General features: G+C 34.6%; 1 protein-coding gene across 1 annotated transcript in view; it reads right to left on the bottom strand.

Moving 5' to 3' along the window:
• Positions 1-21,784, bottom strand: part of MBD2 (methyl-CpG binding domain protein 2) — an 80,519-nt gene that overhangs the window by 12,809 nt on the left and 45,926 nt on the right. The window contains exons 5-6 of the mRNA XM_044681544.1: positions 19,264-19,354; positions 17,934-18,111 (exon numbers count right to left, since the gene is read on the bottom strand). Of these exons, the coding sequence (XP_044537479.1) occupies positions 17,934-18,111; positions 19,264-19,354 (269 nt within the window). The remainder of the gene's footprint in view (positions 1-17,933; positions 18,112-19,263; positions 19,355-21,784) is intronic.

Here is a 21,784-nt window from a genome sequence, read left to right as displayed (position 1 = left end):
TGACAAAAATTTTAAAGAGTTTCCATGCTACAATAGCACATTTTCTTCCACTAGAATATAGATCACAAACTACTCAGACCTTTTCCTTGTGTATGATTCTTGCCCATGCTTTCCATAAATTATGGAAGCCTTTCTTTAGAAATTTTTAATAATTTATGGATATCATGAAACAACACACAACCAGATCACAAGGACAAAAGACGTTTAAGTTTACAGTCCTGTAGTAATTCAATGAGAAAATATACCTACAATATTTTTAAAGTATGTCATGTGCTTCTAAAATATATCCATAAATCCCAAATAGTATGCTAATGTCTTAAAGTTAAAATGCTGAGGAAAATTCATACTATGGGAATATTTAATTATTACACTATCAGTGAATAGAAAAATAAGAAAATCATAAGCTTTACAAATCTTATTAGTTTTTTTTTAATACTATTCAAACAGGATTTAAGACTTTAATAAAGGTTTCTCAACCACTTCAACTTTAAATATATGTATTGTTGTGAGGGGCATTATTTAGTTATTAGTTAGTAGACCTAACAGGAAGGGCTGGAGAATTCCAAATGAAATGGGGAAGGAGGAAGTGGGCCTTACTCTCTGGGACAGTATATAACAGAAAAAAAAAAACTATTGCATTCCATTGAGATTAGGCTCAAATTCTCAGGAATAGTATTTTTTTGTAGACAACGATGTCATTCTGACTTTTGTTGGAATACACAAAATTACTCCTCAGGTTCTTTGACTTATCTAGAAAAATATCAACTTTTCATGTCCTCATCTCAAAGAAAGCCAAGTCCCAAAAGCTCATATTTATTTCAACTAACTGATAAACACCTGATGCTTAAGGGGTTATATGACTATCACAGAGATCTTAAAATTTTAGGATCACATAACACACTAAAAAACAAGTTTAGAACATATTCCTCTACTATATATATTTAATTTATAAATTTCATATGCATATTGCTATGCTTTAAAATTATAGATATAAAAATTAACTCAAAATAGAAATTTTAAAAGGCTGAGATAAAAATGAAACATTTTTTAAAATTTTCCTGCTCACTAAAAATATTAATGAATACCACCACTTCAGAAAATTGTATTAAATTCCTGAAAAACAATGCTAATCTAATTACTATTTTTCTAGGGCCTTTTGATGCCCATAAGATGATTGATAATTTAATGAGTTAAATGTGGCCTCCGCCAGTGCAGACAACAACCTATTTTAGTGACAGCAGTATGATTCAATATGCTTCATTATTTTTAAATCTTCACTTAACATTTTACAATACTGCGATCAAAGGACTAGTTCAAATTTCAATGTATTTTAATATATGATTTTAAAGCTGTCATAGTTGAAAAAGATTTCACACAAAAACATATAAATCCATAAATATTAGTAAATATTCTATATTCTTTGATGTCATTCAGTTGAGCTTTTTCCACAAACTAATCAGGTGTTATGATTTAGTATTTTTAATAAATGGATTTAAAATCCACTAAAAATCTTTATTTGAGAGATTTTTAAAACACATGAGAAGATTCATTTTCCATATTTAAGGCTTCAGAGATGAATGGTACTAAGTGTCACAAATCACTTTCAGCAATCTAGAGAAGAGAGGATAATACCAGAACAAAGGTTGGGTCAATAGTGGCTGTTTGACACTAACTGTTGATTAAAATACTGAACATGCTCCTTCAAAAATAGAACTATTAAAATATATACTGAACATGAATCTTGGAGAATCAGTACAAGAAGCTGGAAGCAAAAAAATAAATGAATATGATGAATATAACCCAAGTCATTCATTCACACAGAGGAGGAAGAAAGTGCTCCCATTGGGTTGCTGGGTGGAAGGGCAGGTAAAGTGAGGAATATCCTCAGGAAGTGTAGAGAAGAGGAGGGGAGAGGCCCTCTAGCTCTGCCACCTGTGAGCCTCCCTCCTTACTCTTGTGCACTCCCATTGGACTGCTTGGCAGAAGGGTAGGTGATGTGGAAAAAATAACATCAAGCACAGAGAGGAAGGGAGAAGCTCCAGCCAAGGCCCTCTGCCTTTCTAGTAACAAATCCCAGGGGAAAGGGGGAGCATGAGGAGGAGGAAGGTGGCATACACACCCACAGAGAGCACTCTGCATGCCATCTTTGGCATGCATGCCATAGATTCAGCATCACTGGGCTACTGTCTTTTCACATGATGCTTACTGTTTAGTTGGGGATAAAATATAATCATTGAAACATACCTAATACCTTATATTGAACCAATAAAGCATTCTTAAAAACACATCTGTGATTTAATTGGTTTAGGGAGTATTGTGAGGAAGATTAGATTAGCTAGTGATTAGGAATTAAGTTGTATATAGCAGGAAGGAGCTGGAGCTGGGAATTCCAGCATGGAATGGGGGAGGAGAAAGTGTGTCTGTGCCCTGAGTGAGGACTCCATGAGTGGTGGGCAAAAACTGTTGCCAGCCTGGGAGACCTCAGAGCAAAGGACACCTTGCATCCTGATTTTTCCCCTGGGATCCTGTGTGGTGTGGCATCTAGCTAAAAGGACAAGATCTACAGAGCCAAGGGAAGAGGTGAAGTTTGAGTTCTGGTAGACAGTGCTTCAAGCAAAACCCTCACTACTTGGTTCCTGAGACAACTTTAGCTCCTGGCATCCAGAGATCATCAGTGGATTGCAGTGAGAATCCCAAAGCCACAAAAGCCCCTAGCTGTACTCAAGCCTGGCAGGTTCCAGGTCTGAGGCAGAGACTCTATTTATAGCTCCTTGGGCCCTGTTAGTTTAGATCACTTAGATAAGAGTAGAATAAGTCCTCCCATTGCCCAGTGGTTTTATCCTTTAGATTGTAAGTATAGAAATCCCTTTCCCACCTTTTATTCAAACATAATTAAAGCTGTTAAGTCCCTTTTACCTTGTCAGTCTGTTTCAAGACTCTGGCCTAGTGGAAGCTGAGTGACAGTTAAGATCAACTGCCATTCCTGTGGGAATCCAGTAAACCCTGGTCTTTCCACCCTGGTCCAGTCTCTCATAAATCCCAGAGTGTGTTCCCACAAACCACTTAGTTTTTTTTATAATATCCCTGGTGACCCCATTACCTTACATATATTTTCCACATGAGTTCATAGCGAGCAACTTCCTATAACAATACAGATTAACATCTTCTCTACAATGCAATACTCCTATTAACTATACCATGCTCTATCTCAAAAATAAAGCATTAAAAAACAAATGCACTGAAAAACTAATTATATATGGACTATGAAGGAAAGTTGTCACTTAAGTAAGGCTTTAAAGAATGAATGGGAAATGCCCTCTAGGCAGAGGTGACAGATAAAAGAGGCAGAGTTTGTCTGGGCACAGACAAAAAGGTAGTTTGGCCAAACTATAACACATATAAATATGGAATAATATGATGAAAGTCTAGAAAAAGTAGCATTAGATTGTGGAGTACTTTGAATAGCAGACAGAGAAATCGGAACTTTTGAAAGGCAATAGGGAATAAAATTTGTGAGAAGGGAAATGTTATGACTAGATCTATGCATAAGAAAAAGTATCCTAGCAGGGACATAAACACAGGGTTAGAAGGTGGAAAAGAATAACCAAGAAAACCTGATGGGAGGCTTTTGAAATAATCAAGGCAGGAGATAATATGGATCTATAATGGATGATAGGAAAGAGTAACACTGGGAACAGAGAAAAGAAGATGGAACAGAGAAAAGAAGATGGACGGAAAAGATGTTGTGGAGTTGGAATAAACAGTTCTTTAACTAGATATTAAAGGTAAGAGAGAAGAAAGAGTCAAAAATGCCCTCTAAAGTTATAAGCACAAGAAACTGAATGAATGTTGGCACCCCAAGCTGAAACTGTAAAATCAGATGGAGGAACAGACTTAGGGAAGAAAGGCAATAAGCCTGGCTTGGAACATGTTGAGTTGAGGTATCAGGATAATATCCAAGGTATGATGAAAATATAGACACAGAATTTTAGAGCAGGAATGGATATCATCATTTATCATTTGAGCCCATGAAGTATGAATATCCTCTACAACACATCTGAAAAATAATCATCAAGCCTCTCCTGGAATGCTTCCAGTAATAAGAAATTCTTGACCTCACAAGGTAATCCCATAACATCCTGAAACCAATCCTAACTTCAGGAAATTTTTTTTCATATTGAGTTTTAAAAAATGCCTCTAGAATTTCTATTTATTATTCTTCCCTCAGAATGAAACAAATAAAATACCTGTGTAAAGTATTAGGTGAGGCTATGGGACTTATTGAGATTGCCAAAGGGAGACCATGTGGAGAAAGAAGACAAGAGGACCAAAAGTAGAACATCAGAAAACACCCTTAAGAAGATGGAAAGAAACTATGGAATCAGTGAAAAAGAAAGAAGTGTTTAAAGTGGTTAAGATTAGAACAAGGGAGTATGATATCTTTGAAGTCAATAGGGTGGAATTATCAGTAAGAGACAGTGATCCACTTTGTTAAAGGCAATTTTTTTTAAAAAGGTTGCATATGAGGACAAAAAGGAAGGTCACTAAACTTGGAGATTAGGTTGTTAGACATGTTGAAGGAGTAGGTTTTAAAAGGTAGCATTGTGGTTGTAAAAAACAGACTGATTGAAGATGAGAAAATAGGGATATCAAATATAGATAACTTTTTTCCTAGAAGTTTAGCACTGAAAGGAAAAAAGAGAAGCAGGGAAGATGATGGATAGGCTAGAGGGGCCAAGAGAAGTTGTCTTTTTGTTTTTTTCAGATTGGAGACTCCTATGTTTAAGGCAGAAGGGAAGGAGCCAGTGGAAAGGAAAGAGAGTTGAGTTAATTTTATATGCATATTAATATAATGAAAGTAAGTTCTGACTGTTTTCCAAGCAGAGATGTTGCTTAGCCTACTTAATCTTAATAATTTTTTTGTTGATATGGGAGGAGAAAAGAACTGCTTCACAAGGATTCACTGAAAAGTACATAACCATGTGTACTTCTCTGCACTTCTGAAAAGTAAAGTTTGGCATCACTAATAGAGAAGTAGATTTACAGGCAAGAAGACTTAGTTCAAATTCTGCCTCAACCTTTTAACTAGCTATCACTAAACTTCTCTCAATTTCAATTTTCTCACTTGTAAAATAAGAGATAATAATCACATCTACCCCTCAGGGTAGTTGGAAGGATCACCTGAGATAATATGTAAAAGTATTTGATAAGATGATTCACAAACTTCTCTCAATTTCAATTTTCTCACTTGTAAAATAGAGATAATAATCACATCTACCCCTCAGGGTAGTTGGAAGGATCACCTCAGATAATATGTAAAAGTATTTAATAAGATGATTCACAAGTGCTTGCTGCTGTTGCTGTTATGTCCACTGCATTACCATCATTAAATTTCTTTATTATAATTCAGTATTGGGGAAAAATAGATAGATCTAGGGATAGAATATTTAAGAAGGTTACTCAAACATCTTCCATCATTGTCCTAATTCAATGCCTAATAATGGTGTGAACATAGCACTAATTTCTTTAAGACTGTACCAGCAGAATACAAGCTTAGAAGCAAATATCATACTTCTTGGTTAAAATGGCAGCAGAGTAAAAAGCAGTTGCTTAACCTCTCCTAACCGAAACATATAGGACTCCTCAAGGGGCACAAAAACAAATCCATAGGAACAAAGGGACTCCACAACAGGGCACAGCATTGAAGGTATGTGAAATTGGGGCATTTCATGCTATAAGGGGGTGAAACAGCTCTCACTGAAACGCGAGCTGAGCAACCCTCTCCCCCACCCCATACCACCTACAGTGCCAAAGCCAGCACAAAAGAGTTAGAAATAGTTTGGGGCATGCATTAAGGCCTTGGCAGCTACCTGGGGTCACCAGGGCCTGTTCCTGAGAGCAGCAGACCCCAAGAGGCTAAAGAACGTGCAGAATTTGAACACAGACCATGAGCACAGGTGCAAGCGCAGGCTCTTGCATCCATGGATACTGAGTGTAGGAGCAGACTCGGATCCTGAGCAAAGGAGTGGACCTTGAGTGAGGACCCAGTCCAGAGGGGCTCACGACTGTGGAAACAGCACCCTGAAACTGTTAAAGGAGCCTCAGACAGAGGAACAAACAAGGGGGAGGCTTGACCCTGAGAACAACTAGATCTTAGACTTTAGGAGCCCAGAGAGATCAAACAGACCCTGGGTCGAAGGATAAACCTGAGAGGGCGCAGGGCTAACAATGGCAAGCCAGAGACAAGAACCCCGAAAGAGAAAGATCATCAAGAAGAAATCTGTAACACTGGACAACTTTTTCACAGAGAAAATCCAGAAAACAGAGCAAACAGCAGAGGAAAACAAACAAGTAATCACATTCGAACCTTCCCAAAATAATGAAAACTGGTCACAAGCTATTGAAGAGTTCAAATCTGAGATGATAAGAAAGATGGAAGAGATCTGGCAATATAATAACAGTTTAAAAGGCAGAATTTTGCAATTGGAAAGTGAGGCAAGTCAATTGAAGACCAGAAATGAGCGGACTGAAAGGGAAAACCAAAAGATTATAGTCAAAAACCAAAAACCAGTCCCTAAAGGCTAGAATTGAGCAATTAGAAGCTAATGACTGCTCAAGATGGCAAGAACAAATAAAACAAAGTCAAAAGACTGATAAAATAGAAGGAAACATGAAATATCTCAATGAGAAACAGACAGATCAAGAAAACAGGGTTGGAAGAGACAATATGAGAATCATTGGTCTTCCTGAAAAAGCAGAAATTAATAGAAATTTGGACTCCATACTAAAAGAAATTATTCAGCAAAATTGCCCTTAAGTTCTACAACAAGTGGGCAATATAGACATTGAAACGATCCATAGATCACCCTCTACACTAGACCCTGAAAAGACAACGCCCAGGAATATAATAGCCAAGTTCAAGAGCTTCCAAGTAAAAGAAAAAAATCTTAAAAGAAGCCAGAAAGAGACAATTCAAATATCAAGGAGCACCAATCAAGATCACACAGGATCTGGCAGCCTCCCCACTAAAAGATCACACAGCTTGGAATATGATATTCAGAAAGGCAAGAGAACTGGGTCTACAACCAAGGATCACCTACCCATCAAAACGAACTATATACTTCCAAGGGAAAGTTTGGGCATTCAACAAGATAGAAGATTTCCAAGTATTTGCACAGAAAAGACCAGGACTAAATGGAAAGTTTGATATCCAACCACAAAAATCAAGAGAAACATAAAAAGGTAAATAAGAAACAGAGGGGAAAGAAAGAAAACTCATATTTTTTAAATTTGCCTCTTTAAGGGCTTCAACAAGATCTAATTACTTGTATTCCTATGTGGAGAAATGTTATGTATAATTCTCTGTAGTGAACTTTATTCACTATTATAGTATTCACTATTATAGTAATCAGAAGAATTATACATAGGGAAAGGTTGGAATACTAAATGGTCTAAGATGATATGGGGGTGGGTGAGAAAAAGGGGGTTGAATAGTAGATGGCACCAAGAGAAACTTGAATGAATGAGAAAAATAGGATATTCTATTACACACAAAGAGGGCATGGGAAGGGGAAGGGATGAATACTATTATAAGAAGGAGAGGAAGAGAGCATTAAGAGGTAATATTTAAATCTTACACTCAATGGAATTAACCCTGAGAGGAAAGAGTAGCTATATTATCCATTGGGATATAAAACTCTATCTAACCCTACTGAGAAAGTCAAAAGGGATAAACCAAAGGAAAAAGGGGAGTGGGGAGGTCAAAAAAGGGAGGGGAGGAGAAGGGAGAGGGAATTCATTAGACCTTAAAAATAAAAAGAGGAGAATAATAAGGGAGGGGGTAGAAAGGGACGTTAATCAAGGGAGGGGACAAGGGTTACTGGCTTAAAGCAAACCACTGGTTTAAAAGGAAATAGTGTAAGAAGAAAGGATAGAACTAGGAGAGGATACCAAAATATTGGGGAATACACAACTGATAATTATAACTCTGAATGTCAATGGGATGAACTCACCCATAAAATGGAAGCAATCAGCAGAGTGGATTAGAAACCAAAATCCTACCATATGTTGTATACAAGAAACACATATGAGGCGGGTGGACATACACAGGTTTATAAGGGCTTGAGCAAAATCTTTTGGGCATCAAATGAGAAAAAGAAGGCTGGAGTGGAGATTATGATTTCTGACAAAGCCAAAGTAAAAATAGATATGATTAAAAAAAGACAGGGAAGGTCATTACATCCTGATTAAAGGCAGTATAGACAATGAGGATATAACAATGCTCAATATGTATGCACCAAGAGGCATAGCATCCAAATTCATAAAGGAGAAACTGGCAGAGTTCAAGAAGGAAATAGATAGTAAAACTATACTATTCCTCTTTCAAATCTAGATAAATCAAACCAAAAAAATAAGAAGAAAGAGGTAAGAGAGGTGAATGAAGTCCTAGAAAAATTAGATTTAACTGATATGTGGAGAAAAAAAAATAGGGACAAAAAGGAATACACCTTCTTTTCAGCTGCACATGGTACATTCACAAAGACTGACCATGTAAAAGGGCATAGAAACATTGCAAACAAATGCAAAAGACTAGAAATAATAAAAGTAACCTTCTCAGATCATAATGCAATAAAAATAATAATTAGTAAGGGCACCTGGACAGGAAAATCAAAAAGTAATTGGAAATTAAATAATATGATTCTCCCAAACCAGCTAGTCAAAGAAGAAATCCTGGACACAATCAACAATTTCATTGAAGAGAATGACAATGATGAAACATCCTACCAAACTCTGTGAGATGCAGCCAAGGCAGTACTCAGGGGGAAATTTATATATCCTTGAGTGCATATATTAACAAATTAGGGAGAGCAGAGATTAATGAATTGGGCAAGCAACTTAAAAAATTAGAAAGAGAGAAAATTAAAAATCCCCAGATGAAAACTAAATTAGAAACACTAAAAATGAAGAGAGAAATTAATAAAATCAAAAGTAAAAGAACTATTGATTTAATAAATAAGACTAGAAGCTGGTACTTTGGGAAAAAAACAGATAAAATAGACAAAGTACTGGTCAATCTAATAAAAAAAAGGAAAGAAGAAAACCAAATTAACAGTATCAAAGATGAAAAGGGAGACCTCACCACTAATGAAGGGGAAATTAAGGCAATCATTAAAACTATTTTGCCCAATTATATGGCAATAAATATAGTAATCTAGGAGATATGGGTGAATATTTACAAAAATACAAATTGCCTAGATTAACAGCAGAAGAAATAGAATACCTAAATAATCCCATATCAGAAAAAGAAATTGAACAAGCCATCAAAAAATTCTCTAAGAAAAAATCTCCAGGGCCTGATGGATTCAGAAGTGAATTCTATTAGACATTCAAAGAGCAACTAATCCCAATACTATACAAATTATTTGATACAGTAAGCAAAGAAGGAATCCTACCAAATTCCTTTTATAACACAAATATGGTACTGAGTTCAAAGCCAGGTAGATCAAAAACAGAGAAAGAAAACTACAGACCAATCTCCCTAATGAATACAGATGCAAAAGTCTTAAATAGAATTCTAGCAAAGAGACTCCAGCAAGTGATCAAGAGGATCATCCACTATGACCAGGTGGGATTTATACCAGGAATGCAAGGGTGGTTCAACATTAGGAAAACCATCCACATAATTGACCATACCAACAATCTAACAAACAAAAATCACATGTTTATCTCAATAGATGCTGAAAAAGCCTTTGACAAAATACAGCACCCATTTCTATTAAAAACCCTGGAAAGTACAGGAATAAAAGGACCTTTCCTAAAAATAATAAACAGTATATATCTAAAACCATCAACAAGCATCATATGCAATGGGGATAAATTAGAAGCCTTCACAGTAAGATTAGGCGTGAAACAAGGATGCCCATTATCACCTCTATTATTCAACATAGTACTAGAAACACTAGCAGTAGCAATTAGAGAAGAAAAAGAAATTGAAAGTATCAAAATAAGCAATGAGGAGACTAAGCTATCACTCTTTGCAGATGATATGATGGTCTACTTAAAAAATCCTAGAGAATCAACTAAGAAGCTTGTAGAAATAATCAACAACTTTAGCAAAGTGGCAGGATACAAAATAAATGCACATAAATCATCAGCATTTCTATGCATTTCCAACACATCACAGAAGCAAGAGGTAGAAAGAGAAACACCATTTAAAATCACCCTAGACAATATACAATACTTAGGAATCTATCTACCATAATAAACACAGTAATTATACAAAAACAACTACAAAACACTTTCCAAACAAATAAATCTAGATCTAAACAATTGGAAAAATATTGATTGCTCATGGGCAGGGCGAGCTAACATAATAAAAAATGACCATTCTACCCAAATTAATTTACCTATTTAGCACTAGACCTATCAAACGACCAAAAAACTTTTTTACTGAATTATGAAAAAACCATAACAAAGTTCATTTGGAATAACAAAAGATCAAGAAAATCAAGGGAAATAATGAAAAAAATGTGAAGGAAGGGGGCCTAGCAGTACCAGATATTAAACTGTACTATAAAGCAGCAGTCATCAAAACAATATGGTACTGGGGGCAGCTGGGTAGCTCAGTGGAGTGAGAGTCAGGCCTAGAGACAGGAGGTCCTAGGTTCAAACCCGGCCTCAGCCACTTCCCAGCTGTGTGACCCTGGGCAAGTCACTTGACCCCCATTGCCCACCCTTACCAATCTTCCACCTATGAGACAATACACCGAAGTACAAGGGTAAAAAAAAAAAAAAAACAATATGGTACTGGCTAAGAGACAGAAGGGAGGATCAGTAGAATAGACTTGGGGTAAGTGACATCAGCAAGACAGTGTATGACAAACCCAAAGAGCCCAACTTTTGGGACATGAACCCACTATTTGACAAAAACTGCTGGGAAATTTGGAAAACACTATGGGACAGATTAGGTTTAGATCAACATCTCACACCCTACACCAAGATAAATCCAGAATGGTGAATGACTTGAATATAAAGAGGGAAACTATAAATAAGTTAAGTGAACACAGAATAGTATACTTGTCAGATCTCTGGGAAAGGAAAGATTTTAAAACCAAGCAAGAGTTAGAGAAAATTACAAAATGTAAAAAATAAATGGTTTTGATTATATTAAACTAAAAAGCTTTTGTACAAACAAAAACAATGCAGCCAAAATCAGAAGGGAAACAACAAATTGGGAAAAAATCTTTATAACAAAAAACTCTGACAGGGGTCTAATTACTCATATATAAAAGGAGTTAAATCAATTGTATAAAAAATTAAGCCATTCCCCAATTGATAAATGGGCAAGAGACATGAATAGGCAATTTTCAGGTAAAGAAATCAAAAGTATCAATAAGCACATGAGAAAGTGTTCCAAATCTCTAATAATTAGAGAAATGCAAATCAAAACAACTCTGAGGTATCACCTCACACCTAGGAGATTGGCTAAAATGAAAGAAGGGGAGAGTAATGAATGCTGGAGTGGATGTGGCAAAATTGGGACATTAATACATTGCTGGTGGAGTTGTGAACTGATCCAGCCATTCTGGATGGCAATTTGGAACTTTGCTCAAAGGGCTATAAAAGAATGCCTACCCTTTGATCCAACAATACCATTGTTTCGTTTGTACCCCAAAGAGATCATCATAGATAAATAGACTTGTACAAGAATATTCATAGCTGCGCTTTTTGTGGTGGCAAAAACCTGGAAAAGGAGGGTATGTCCTTCAATTGAGGAATGGCTGAACAAATTGTTGTATATGCTGGTGATGGAATACTATTGTACTCAAAGGTATAATAAACTGGAGGAATTCTATGTGAACTGGAAAGACCTCCTGGAATTGATGCAGAGTGAAAGGAGCAGAGCCAGAAGAACATTATACACAGAGAACAATACACTGTGGTAAAATAGAATGTAATTGACTTCTGTACTAGCAGCAATGCAATGACTCAGGACAATTCTGAGGTATATATGCAAAAGAACGCTACCCACATTCAGAGAAGAACTGCAGGAGTGCAAATACAGAAGAAAAGCAGCTGCTTGAACACGTGGGTTGAGGCAGACATGATTGGGGATTTTGATTCGAAATTACCACAGCAATGCAATGATCAACAATTTGGAAGTAGGTCTTGATCAATGACACATGTTAAAACCAGTGGAAATGCGCATCAGCCAGGGGTGGGGGTAGGGTGAGGGGTGAAGGGGAAAGTAGGAGCATGAATCATGTAACCATGTTAACTTTTCTAAAAAATGAATATTAATAAATGTTAAAAAAAAAAGAATATAAGCTTAGGCAAGTCCTACATTAAGCTGCAAAGATTTCAAGTATAGGCCTAGTAATGGATTAGAATAATTAAATTGCAGAAAAGAAAGTAGTTTAATAGGCAAAAGAAAAATGGAAATACTATGCTGAATTTTAATCGCTCATCCAGAAAATAGATTATGGAAATACTGATTGACTCTGCTGTTTTTGAATGTACAATAGTATTAGTTAAGAGAAATAATTAATTTTCAGGGTTGTGCAATCCCCAGTCAATCTAGGTAATAAATCCTTTAATACTTTCACTGAATTTTGTTGTTGGTTGGAGTAGATGATCTTTGAGGCCCCTTCCAGCCTAGTTCCTTTCTGTAATTTAATTATTCTAGCCTTTCTATTTCCAGAATCTTCTATATCCTAAAGCACTATCAATACTGACTTCTGAATCAGAATATAGACTTTCAGCTATCAGTTTTCTCATATTTTGGGTTTTAAAATAGTGTATTATACATTTTCATAGTAATTTTTAATACATATTAGAATGTAAACCGAGAGAAGATCATCTGGCTTTATCAGAAATTAAATTGTCTTTATACCACATTAAAACTAATAGATCAATTTTTTCCCCTATAAAACTTAGCTACTATGGTATTGCCCAAAGCAGCAATGTAAAACAGAGAGTGTGGTAATCATAAAAAGGAGAAGAATGGGGAAAGATGTCACTTCAATTAAGATCTCCTAAAATAAGTCTACAGACCAGATAGCAGGGGGCTATTAAGAATAGGACTGCTCTGAATAAAAAACTTTGTACCATCTATAAATATAAGAGGCAGAGTTGTAAACAATGATAGGCAAATAATGGCTATAGATGTAAAATAACAAATTTCACATGAACTCTACAGTGTATTAAGAATCATTCAAGTCATAAATATTTTCATTGTCAGTAGTGTCACTTTTATCCTCTTTTTTTTTATATCCCTGGCACCTTAGTAGACACTAGCACATAGTAGGCACTTTAATAAATGTTTGTGGAATGGAATAGGCTAATTTTAATCATGGAGAGATAATTTATTTTCCTTCTTTCTCTTTTTAGGAATTGCTACCTCAGTTCACACCATTTTCTGCTCTTTGTTTTAGAGTTCTAAACCAGGTACTGTGTAGAGCATTTTATATACACAGGTACCCATCCTACAGAAAATTAAAGACTAAAAGTCTGTCTTAGAAACAAGACTACTGGAGATCAATATAGACATAGACAAGTATAAAAACACAAATGTCAATATTTATGATCACAGATTTAGAATTGGAAAAGAGTTTAAGAGCCATACACTACAACTTCTTGTTTCTTAAATGATGAAAATGAGGCTCACAGAGAGATAGTATAATTTGTCTATGGTGTAATATTGGAAATTTGGGGGGTCCTTGAACTAATTTTGAGGTCCCTGATCTAAACTTCCTGTGGACTTTTAGGGCACTCTCAAACTACATTTCCCATGATTCCTGGCTTACATAAATGACATAGGCAATTACCTAAAAATGTAGAGGGAAGAATAAAGGCTGAGTGGCTGGAAGGTGGCGATCTGTTTTCTGGCTGAAAAAGCTTGGGGACAGAGGTAATGGCGCTGCTTTCAAACTAACTCTTAACAGGCACATGGCTTCATTTTCCTAAATGGCTATCAATAAACCCTTTAAAACCCTAATATTTTTAAATCTATTCTTTATATTAATTTTATTTCTTACAATGGTCACCCAAAGAGTGAAAGAAGTATCATTTGTGCCCAGGTCCTCTGACTCCAAATTTGGTGCTCTTTTCCCATTGTACAAAATTGCTAAAGGTATAAGTTCATTATTCTGTATGAACTTGAATAGTGAGTGAGCCATGGGAATTACATGCTCAGACAATGTGGAAATGGAGGGGGAGGGGAAGTACCACTCCATTAACAGTCAGGAAACACTTTGTAGATGATTTGGAATTTTAAGAGTATCAGAATTGAGGAAAGGAAAAAATGTTAACAATTCACAGGTAGAGAGGTGCTTGTTTTGGTAAAGGAAGATTATTCCAGCAAGAAAGACATTAGTACAACCACAAAATGGTAGAGGAGAAAAGAACCAGTGCTAATGAGTGAAACATGATATTTCATCAAATAACCAACAACAAAACATTCTTTGTTAGTCCAAGAAACCATAAAAAGATTCAATTTAAAATATCTCCCAAAATATACTTTATAGGCATTTTAAAATTTTCTAAACATTCTCAAAAGACAGCAAAAGGAAAGTTAATCAAAACACTAAACGAGTTAGGACAATTCAGTAAAATTGGACTGTATTTGTAAATAAGATTGTTGACTAATAAAAATATGAGGTTGAACAAAAAAGACACAATAGGAACATAACATACATTCTTACATTTTGGCTGATTTTATACACACAAACACACACACATACATATAAGTATATATGTATACCTATATGTATATATGTACATAGGTACAAGTTTAAATATGTGTGTATAAATGTGAAGTCATTAACAGAAAAGACTAAGACATTCAAATGCACACATGAACACACACATATGCTAGAACATAAGAGCAAACCTGTGCATGCACGCATACACACATACACAATATCTTTTAAAGTATCTCTTGAAGCTAAATTCCGAGCCAAAAGAAATCAAATTAACTAGTTTGGAAAAGCTTAAAAGGTAATTTAAAAATTGTTTCTAAAGCAAGTTGGAACCATTTCTAATGCGATCTACCCTCAACATAAAAGATAGGTTGACATAAAAGTTAAATACAGAACTTACATTTTAAAACTTAATCATACTATGATTCACTTAAAACAATATTTCCCACAGTGAGCAAGTTCCTAAAATCTCTCTTCTCTAGTCTTCCATACATGTTTTATTAAAGCTTTAGAGATGAGTGAATAACTTATAGATGTTAATCAATATGTATGAGATCATGGCCACTTGGTAACAGAAAAGCTGAAGTTCAGATCTCCTGATTGCAATTTCAGTGCTTCCTGACATCACACCAGAATACAGTTAAAAGATCTCAACAAATTCTCAGAGAATCCTAAGAAATTTGTGGTCTTAATCCAGGGTTCTTTATACATTATGCTGTGTTCCAGAAGGAGCATATCCCCAAAAATACAAAGATGAGGAAAAACAGAATAGAGAAAAAGCTGGCCTGGATTTCAAGAATGGTGAGTTTTTTAAATCTGGATTCAATTTAGGAAAAGCAGAACAAAGAGTTTAAGATAAACCTTCCAGAGGTTGAAAGGAAGAAAAAAAATCAAGCAGAGAAAAGAATAGAATGTGATTTCTGTAAATATACATGAATGTGTTCATATATATCGCAAATAAATGGTAAACATAATGAAAATATTCATTGCTACTGGCCAAAATGTCCAAAAAATCTTTATACAATCTTTGAGAATGATCTATACTTGCATTGATGGCATCATTACGTAAAATTAGGAGAACATCAGCAGGATTCCAAAAGTCACTTTCTATAACTGACCACATCTTTGGAATCATAAAGGTGAATGAGATGACAAGAAGAAAAAATTCCAATGGATTCATCCTTTATTTATTTCAAGAGAATGATTCTGTCGCACTAAATGCAGTCTTGAAAACTCTCTTCAAACAAAGACACATAGGTCAAAATTATACAAAAATAGTAAAAATAATAATAATGATAGCTAGGATTATAGAACACTTAAAGGTTTGCAATGTACATTACAAATATCATATCATTTTATTCTCACAAAAACCCTAGGAGGTAGAGACTATTATTATCCCCATTTTGCAGATGTTTTACATACAAATGTTAAGTGAATTGCCCAAGGTCACACAGCTAGTGTCTGAGGCTAAATTTTTACTCAAGCTTTCCCGACTCTAGGCTCAGAGTTCATAACAAAACTCTATGACAGACATTATTAATACAAATATTTATTTGTCCAATAATTTGACAAATACTAAAACAAATGATGAATTGAAGTGAGTAGTAGTACAAATAGTAATCAGTCATATTCACATTTTATATATGTTATCTCATTTGATCTTCATAACAACCTGTGAGGGAAGTGCTATTATCCTCATTTTACAGAAGAGGAAGCTAAGGTTAAGAAAGATTAAGTGACTCTATATTGATTCAGACAAACTAATATTAAGTATCTAAAACAGGATTGGAACTCAGGTCTTCAAGTCTGACACTCTGTCCACTACACAATTCTAATTATATTTATCAATGTAATAGAAGATGTCCTGCATAAAGTCCAAACAAAATAATTTCCTATTGCTGGTAAGTTTCTCCAAATGCCATTTGTAGAACACATTATACTAACTGCATGCATCACGCACCAGAAACACTAAAAGGCACCTCTTCTTCACAAGTCATAAAAAGGCAAAAGAATCAGACAATTCAAGGAAGAAGCTGCAAGGGAAGAATACTGCATTTCTGCTGTGAGAAGGCCAGGGACAGAGTGAACTACCAGGAGAAGGAGGCTTCTGTGGCATGATAGAGCCAGGAGTAAACCTTGGAGAAGAGGGTATGACTGCTCTGGATGCTTTCCTTAAAATGGAAGTTCTGGGAAGAACCAGGCAATATCTATAAACACAACTTATAGAAGACAAGAGTCTCACAATATGGACAAACATGCAATTATGATCTTCACTGAAAAGGAGAATGCTTGAATATTCATAAAATCACAAATCCATTTCAGATCCAAATATGTTTTCTGAGCAAATTAGCAAACATTACCTATGAAGGAACCTCAACATTAAGAGGGAAAGGCATATGATAAATAATGAGGTATTGAACAAAGTCATCTACCAACACCAAGGTCATCAATACTCCTTTATGATACAATTCTGCTGAATTAGATTTGTAAAAAAGCAACTTTCCTGATACATCAAAGCAGCGACTAAATATAAACAGAAGGAGAAATGATGTGCCTATACAGGGAAAATAAATTAAGTTCTTCCCCTAATGTACAGCCAAATCAACAAAACATGATTACAAGATATTTCAAAATAAAAACAAGATAAATAAATCAGGACTGTGTTTAGAAATGGGATAAATTTCAGTAAGGGTATTTCAAAGGCCACAAAATAAAAAAAAAATCTAAACCATAATGAAAGGTATTGCAAAAACAATTATATATATATACAAACTAAAGGAAAAACACAAATCAAAGACACTACTGGACAGAGATAGTCTTCACTTTGTAATCACCGTTATGATCATAATGGTATTTATAATTGTCACTGCATGTACACGTTGAAAACATCATTTCTTATCCTGTTTATCCCTATAACAAGCCCAAGAAGTAGGAAATAAAAGCAAACATTACTAATCATTTCATAATATATGATGAGAAATAAAAACAGTGATTTTTTAAAATCAGCAATTGTGCTGAACATGAAGTACAATATCTAGGTCACTGAATAAGAACTGGAAGGACCCTATAAGTCATCTAGTTCAACACCTTCATTTCATTGAAAAAAAAAAATCTGAAGCCTAAAGAGATTGAGTAATTTACTCAACATAAAAAAAAAAAACCCAAATAGCAAAGATGGGATAATTTCCAATAGTGTTGATTCAAAGACACAACTTTAAGTTAAAAATACCTTACCTAATATCTTCATCTGTAACAATAAAGGCTTTGCAAAGGGGTTGAGATGTATTAAGCCAAACAGCAGGGTTCTTTTCCACAGCAGCAGAGATTTGCCCTGTTATTGGTGCAGAGCTGGTGTGCAAAGCGCTGGCAACAGCCGATAAAAGAGTCTCATCATTATTACCTGGCCCAACCCCTAAAAAGAGACAAATAATAAATGTTTACAGGAAATTAACAAGACATATTAAGCATTTCAGAAGAGCCTGTTTTTAATGGACATATGCAGCAGAAAGCATCATCAAGTTAACTAAATAACAATCTTAAATGCCAATATATTTATATTCAGTATTTACATAAAGTTATACTATAAAGATGGTTGGGCATTTTAATAACCATTCAGAATAACCAAAAAGATTTTGTGCTTTTATAAATGGATTATATTTCATCAAATCAACTATTTTAATTATCTAGTTTACTTCTAAAGTAACATAAAATCCAAATATCCTTAATATGACCTTTGAATCCTGAATAGTTTTGTAATAGGTTTTAGCATTAAGCAGGCCTCCACACCATCTCCAGCCTGTCTCCATTCCAAGCCACCTGCATTATAATCATATATAACAATATCTCAAAAATCATTGTATCAATGCTTCAAAACTGTGCTATAGTAATACCTTTTATAACTCCTTCCAGCTCTAACTCTATGATCCTTCAAATCCCTATTAAAAACACCCAAAGTGATAGAAGAAATGGTTATAAAATTTAACTTATAGTTTTATTTACACTGAACTAGATTAACAAAAACAAAATTATTGACTATCAACTGCTTAAAGCAATTATTTTTATGAATGTTAAGGTATAATATTGAACCAATTACATATAAATATTTGTTAACAAAACTTCACATTTTTCATTGTGTAAATCAGGCCTTAAAGGTTAAAAACAGCACACATTATTATTGCAAAATTATTTTGCAAAAATTAGACTCAAAAAATGCCAAGCATACCAGCAAAAGTAACCTCTATGACAGTTTTCATTTATTTCTGCTTCTTAATAATTACCTAATTAACTGAAATAAACTTCATTCTCATTTTCTTTTTACCAAAACTGATTAAGGAATCAGAATGTGGACTCTGCTGTCCATCAGCAGCTACTGCTAAAATTAATGGCAGGACAAACATTGACTGAGGTGTGATCATGAATTTTCATAAAGTTCTGACATTCACATACTTGGTAAAACCATATACTACAATATATGATAAATTAAAATTAATTCTCCTCAGCTTTAAAAAAAAGTATCATAAATGCTGTGTACCCAATAAGGATAGTAAAGTGCCATATATGCTACCTTGAAGACCTTTTGGAAGTTCCATAGATTTTATAATTTGTTCTGTTACATCTGATGCACTAAGTCCTTGTAGCCTCTTCTCCCAGAAAAGCTGAAAGGCAAAAGTATCATTAATAGACAAATGCTTAAAACAAAATGTTAACACATCCGTGCTCCTAATTCACGAAATTGAATTAAGATTTCTATTCCTTCCTAAGGAGTTCCAATTCAACTCTGCAAGCATTGATTAAGTACTTACTATATGCCAGGGCACAGAAGTGCTAGGGACACAAGCTTTATTTATTCTATATATTCTCAGATAATGCAAGTACCATTAAACGTTTCAAAACATGTGTTTCTAATTTTAAATTTCCCTGCTAATTTAAAGTAGTAGTACTATTTTGTTACTGTTTTCTCCTTGCTGTATAGCTAGAGATAACTCATCATGAAAGCTGTCTACAAAGAAGATAATTTTGGAATTTTTCAATTCTACAGATTAAAGTTGCATCAACGTTTTAGTATGTTTTCTAACAGAAAATAAATATCAGCAATAATTCTCACTAATTCAGCCTTCTTGGATACCATCATCAATTCATGTTTATATATCACTTTAGGGTTTACAAAGTGCTGTCCTCAAAACAACCAAGTGACATAGGATGTATAAATGTCTTCATCCCCATTTTAAAAATGAGGAAATGAAGGCTCAAAAGTAGCTAAGTGAATTACACTCTGTTCATAATCAGGATTAAAACTCCAGGTCCATTAATCTAGTAAACCACATTGCCTTCTGTCCAAATAAGTAAATCTTCCAGATAACTGAAGCTTACCCATTAAAACATGAAAAAGACTGTTGCTTAAGCCATTTTTGATGAGAATATTTCTAAAACTTATTACATACTTCTCTATCTTCTTAAAGTAACTGAATAGTTCAAAACTAATTGAACTCATCTTGATGAGCACCATCACTATGATTGGTTACCAAATAGGAGTTATTAAAGTATATCATACCTCGGAGCCTAGATTTCTAGGCTTTTCATTCTTTAGATAGTTCTACTTGCTTCCTTTTTCAGTGTCAGCTATCACCATGTCTATCTCTATCACATTCACCCCTTTCTAATTTTTTGTTTTTAATCAGGAATCAGAAAAAAATTTGCTTGGCTAGAATGTTGTGTGAAATCTAATATGATGTTAATTTTTTTAATGTAAAGTCTTATTTTCAGAACCAAAAACCTACTTTATAAATAAAAATAGGGAGCAGGAAGCAGTTTATCTTTTTTTAAAAAGGTGTTCTAGTGGATTGCAAATACAGTCTGCTTACAGGGTAATAAACTATGAAGAAAGAAAAAAGTAAAAATTCTGCACTCTGCCTTGGTCAGGCTTTATCTGGAATGTTTTGGTCAGTTCTGTGTGTCATATTTTAGGAAGGAATCAGGAAAACTTGAGTGTTGAGAGGAAAGAAAGCAGGATGGTGAAAATCATAGCATGCTTAGTTGAAGGAACTGAAGATGGTTAGCATAGAATAGGGGGAAAAAAACTAAGAATCTAAGAGCTATGTTCAAATATCTAAGAGACTGTCATATAGAAGCATTGAACTTGATCAAGTTTGTCCCAAAGGTAGCATTGGAACAACTGATGAAAACTTTAAAGAGGTCAAGTTTGCCTTGATGTAAAGAAAAAGTCAACTAAAAAAAAGCATTTCATTTGCCAGAGCAAAATACTGTCTTAAAGGCTAGAATCTATGCTCTTCCATTCATACATCAAAATTATACAAAATTCTTTGAAACAATTAGCAGAAATATCTATATTTTATAACCACCTGATATTTGATATCAGATTAGACATAAAACAGGAAAACCACAAAGGTGTTTGCCACATGCAGCACAGAGTACAAGTTAAGTTCATTGTAAATGAAAAAGTCCCTGTTTGCAAAGCATATTATGCTGACTGAATCAAGCCAAAAAACACCTGAGAACTTCCTTCTGGATGATACCAATGTGTACCCAATAAAGTGTTTGGCCTAACCATATACCTAAGAAAAAACAAGTGGATTAAGAATATCTATTAGTCAAACTATAAGGTGCTTTCACATGGGCAAGAACTATTGCAGATAGACAATGAGTTGGATAGAGAGAACCAGGGAGAAGCAGAGTGGACTGGAATGCTCTTAGGGAAATCACAAAGTTCTTTTAATGACCCAAAACTTCTTCCTAAAACAAAGTTCTATCCTTTTATACCAATATTCCACCAGTTTTATATAGCTATGAATGGAACAACACTACATTCTCTAAATAATATAAAATGACTATCACCAAAGAGCAAAACAGAGGTACATGTAAGAATGAGTAGGCTTCAACTATCATAAGGAATTACAAAAGAGAATAAGAGGAATAAAAGATGTCATTAAAGAAAGGTCTTATTTTTTAAAAAGATATCATATAGTAATTATTAAGGGATGATCAATGAATAAATTCAGGTATCCTACTTGTAGACATGTGATGTTAAAGAGGAATCCCTCAGCAGTGAATTTATAAGACATGGACAA

Source organism: Gracilinanus agilis, chromosome 1 (assembly GCF_016433145.1).
Source record: "Gracilinanus agilis isolate LMUSP501 chromosome 1, AgileGrace, whole genome shotgun sequence".
Classification (NCBI taxonomy): Eukaryota; Metazoa; Chordata; class Mammalia; order Didelphimorphia; family Didelphidae; genus Gracilinanus; species Gracilinanus agilis.
Note: the sequence above shows the minus strand (reverse complement) of the source record. Positions and strands in the feature narration are given on the sequence as shown.